The sequence below is a fragment of the Arachis ipaensis genome, chromosome B05 (assembly GCF_000816755.2).
Source record: "Arachis ipaensis cultivar K30076 chromosome B05, Araip1.1, whole genome shotgun sequence".
Taxonomy (NCBI): domain Eukaryota; kingdom Viridiplantae; phylum Streptophyta; class Magnoliopsida; order Fabales; family Fabaceae; genus Arachis; species Arachis ipaensis.
In genome coordinates, this window is record NC_029789.2 from 8412943 (window position 1) to 8417356 (window position 4414).

The 4414-nt window shown below is 34.6% G+C and overlaps 1 protein-coding gene across 1 annotated transcript in view; it reads left to right on the forward strand.

Moving 5' to 3' along the window:
- Nucleotides 1–1697, forward strand: part of LOC107642779 (heat shock factor protein HSF24) — a 2567-nt gene extending 870 nt beyond the window's left edge. Inside the window, exon 2 of the mRNA XM_016346253.2 lies at nt 549–1697. Coding sequence (XP_016201739.1) covers nt 549–1280 — 732 coding nt within the window. The 3' untranslated portion in view covers nt 1281–1697. The remainder of the gene's footprint in view (nt 1–548) is intronic.

Consider the following 4414-nt stretch of genomic DNA (forward strand, 5'->3'; position numbering starts at 1 on the left):
TTCCCATAAATTCAAAAACCCCTTGGATAGTCACCAAAAAAAAAAAACCCCTTAGATACCATATGGGTTTTCTTCTGAAAGCAAGAAAAAATAACCTAGTACGGTACAAATTCTGTCTCCGTAGTAAGAAAATAGGTATAAAAAGGACTACGTACATTTGTATATGCTTTGTGTTTTACGGGAACATTTTTTTCCACGTCTGCCTAGGTCTCTAATTTGTCTTTTAGCACCATTTCAATCTTATTGCTTAAAGAAAAAGTTATAGGTAACTAACAAAATTTTTGAACAATGTGTAAACAATGTGAATTAATAGGGTTAGAAGAGTAATTTTGATTAGCAATATTAAATTATGATGTAGTGTATTTTCATTTGATTGGTAGTTGTTCATGTTATTCAAAATTTTTATTGTTTCCCTAGTACTCTCCTTGCCTAAATAGTCTTCAAATATCAATTCAATTATTTCGGCAGAATGACATAAACCGAGTCAATCAAATCATGAATGCAGTGCTCAGCTAACAAATATTTTTGGGGGTGGTTGGAATTTGTAGGGTTTTCGAAAGATTGTGCCAGACAAATGGGAATTTGCCAACGAACATTTTAAGCGAGGCCAAAAAGAACTTCTCTCGGAGATCAAACGCCGCAAGTCGGCGCACCCTGCGCCGCCGCCATCGGGGACCGAAAAATCCGGTGGCGACGGAAACTCTCTGTTGAACTCAGGCGGCGACGACATGGGATCTTCCTCCACCTCTTCACCTGATTCGAAGAACCCAGGATCTGTGGAAACAACAACAATAACAACAACAACAACTCCTCCTCCTCATCAGTGCGCGAATTTATCGAGCGAGAACGAGAAATTGAAGAAGGACAACGAGACGCTAAATTGCGAGCTGGCACGTGCGAAGCAGCAGTGCGATGAGTTGGTGGCTTTCTTGAGGGACTGCCTTAAGGTGTGTCCTGATCAGATCAACCGCATCATGAGGCAAGGAAAATGCGGGTCCACCCGTGATCCGGTGCAATCTGATGACACTCTAGTTGATGATGACGACAAACAAGTTGGTGAGGCCGCTGGACCCAGCACTTTGAAATTGTTTGGTGTTTGGTTGAAAGAGGAGAAGCCTAACAACAACCACAAGAGAGGGCGCCAAGGCCCAATGGGCTTTGATGGGCCTCCTGCAAAGGAGATGAAGAAGACTACTACTACAACTAATAGTAATAGTGTTGTTGACTTTGGTGGTTCCAATGTTAAGGTGATGATGAAGAGCAGCAAGGTCTGTAGCTGAAGCACCTTAAGCCATTGTTCGATTTATTTAGTTTGGAAAGGCATACAACAATAAAAGTATAGGTTGAAGAGGAGGCGTGACATGATGTTAGGGTGGTTTGTGTTTGGGCAAACAAGGCCTACCCTCTGCACCCTGGCGCATGTTATGGTTGTGTTATTGTTAATATAGATCTATTGTTGTACCAATATAATTACTAGTTAATATAGGTACGTGTGAAGCAGACACTAATATTCCATGTATGAACCTAGTTGTTCATTTCTGTATCCTTAAGTCTGCTTTAGGTTTTTAGGTTGGTTATATAATAAATGTTTTGACAAGTAACTCAGACTTGTCATGGCTTTCTTCAAAGAGAAAAAATACACCTAATTTGTTAGACGGCGAGAAAATATAATATATGCAAATACTTTGACACCATCACCACAAAGAATATCTGTCACAAATCTTGTTCTCCATTCTTTTATACTTATACTTATGGTGGAATCTAAGTTTCGCTCGGTCGTTATTAACGAATTTGTTGGTAGTATATTTTGAGTCAGTAGTGTCTATTAAGAATTGTTACTCGGTCAAGCTATTATTATTATTATTATTATGTTTGAACTTCTTTTGTTTACTAAGATATTCTTTGTTTTGGTATTTAAATTTATCAGTTTATCTTTTAACCTGTTAAAATAACCGCCTGAGTCCTTCGGCTTCAAAAGCACAACTCTTTTAAGGATGAGTATGGTTGGGGGAATATTATATTAGAGTATTCCAGAATGTTTAGATGAGAATATCTTATTTTCATATTTATTTTAAAGTTTAAAAATAGATAATTTTTATTCCTTCGAATCAAATTATCACTAATTTCATTTTCATTTTTTCTCTGATCATCTTTAATTTCAATGGAATTGAAAGTGTATAATAAAACAAAAAGATTAAAATATCCTTACTAATTTAACTCTAACCCTCTTTTTTCAGTTTTTTCCCAACTCATTAAAAAAAAAAAAATAAAACTCTAGCAGAGCCCCTCCTTTATGAAAACTAAATCTTAGTGAGCTTTTTCTTCAAATTCATGGAGGCTCCACTGGCATTGGCGTCGTCTCGCCGCTGATTTGGATTTGCACGACCACCGCGCTCTTTATTCTCTCGTTTGCGTTCGTGTTCATCACACAGCTCACTTTGGTTCACCGCCATTGCATTTTCGCTGCTATCGTCGCGACTTTGTTCGGATCCTTCGCATTGTGTAGTCGCGTTTGGCCTCTCTCCTCCGTCTGAACTTGGTTGCTCGCGCGTCTCTCGCCTCCGCGTCTGTTCGAGTTGTGCTTCCTGTTCATGTCGTCTTCTTTGCTTCTCTCCCTCTTTGCGTCTCAGCAATAACCATCAAAGAGAGTGTAATTTATCTTTTGCAATCTTGTTAATCTTTTTCAAGTATAGAATCTTCTTCCGGTAAGGATTTTAAACTGTTAGCACTGTTAATTTTATTGTTAATTAGTTTATGATATTGAGTGGTTATATTAGATGCAAGATTAAATTGCTGTTAATCAAAGGTTGAATACTGAAGTTATAAAATAGAGCTGTTAATCTTATGTATGTACTTGGAATTGGAATATAATTTCAGTTTTTAATTTATTTGGAATTAGAATTATTATCTTATTTTTTTTCAATTTGTTTGGAATTGAAATGTGATTTTAGTTTCAATTCTATCATGAAAGATGTTGTACTTGGCTGCATTTATACCTAATGAATGGAGATGAAGATTTGTTAAGAGAGAATATGTATTATGTATTGATTATATAGTTGCCATATATGATTATAGTTTAGGTAAAAAGAGGGTATATCGGCTTCTTCATAACTCATGCTCTGGATTTGATGTGATTGTCAAGGTTACCATGTTTGCGTTTCTAGGTAATTTTAATTGTGATAATGTTAATTTCAATTAAAGATATTTGTTATTAGAGATATTGTTGGGTTTTTGGGCTCCCTTCTTATGTGGAGAAAAAGTCCAAATGCTAGTATCCAAACCCATGAATAATTGAAGTGGCTGAGATGAGTTAGGGTTGGATGAGAGAGAGGTCATTTTGCAAGAGAACACCAAAACACTAGAGAGAAGAGAAGAGAGAAAGTTATTTTCGCACATACACAAAGCTGTCTCTGTAAATTGGTCACCGCAGATTCGTTAACCGTTGGATCGAGCTCAAATTTGGACAGTGTGTTCTACACATCTGGTTCTTTGATTTCACCGTTCGAATCTTCAATTCGACATCTGTAGCTGGAGATATTGGCCACGCACAGTAGCTCTGTTTTTGTGGTATTTTCATCTTCTTGTTCTTGTTTTGAAAGCCTTGAAGTTTGGGTTGTTTGGCTTGTTGTATGCACGTTTTGTGCAGTAATTTGTGACTCTCTTGTACCCTATTTTTCATCATAGTGAAGCTATATCCTGATCTTGGTGACTCGTGATTTTTACTTCTCTCATTGAGGAGGTTTTCCACGTTAAAAATCTTGGTGTGTTAGCTTGTTTCTAATTTCTGGTTTATGTGATTTTTCCGCTGCTATTGGGTATTATTGTGCTTGTGTTAATACTTGTTGTGAGTGGATATTGTTGCTCCTCTGATTCTTGCAAGTAGTAAATTGTGTATTATTCCTATCAGATATTTTAATTGTGATAATGTTCTAGTAAATTTATTATTAGAGTTATTTTTTGTAAATTAAAAAAAAATTGATATTAGAGGTATTTTTGGAAATAAAAATAAATATTTTTATTTAAAAATGATTGATTATATTAAATTTATCTTGAAATATATTTATATGTAAATTTTTGTATATATTTATTAAGTTTAGTCATTAACCTTTTAATTTGAATGAGTAAGGATAATTTTGACATATTACATAATATAACTAAGAAATTTAAACTCAATCAAATAAAAATTTATTCATTCCTAGTATTATTACATAATATTCTAAAGTATTAAATTTTATAACTAAACATAAAAATTTTATATACCAAGTAATTTCATTTCTAGGCATTATATTTCTAAAAATGATATTTTTGATAATAAAAATTAATCTTTGAACCACATACACCCTAAAGATTTTGGGATAAGAATTGATTTGGGATTATAAGTGATAGTTAAAATTAGAATTAGGAGACCATATGG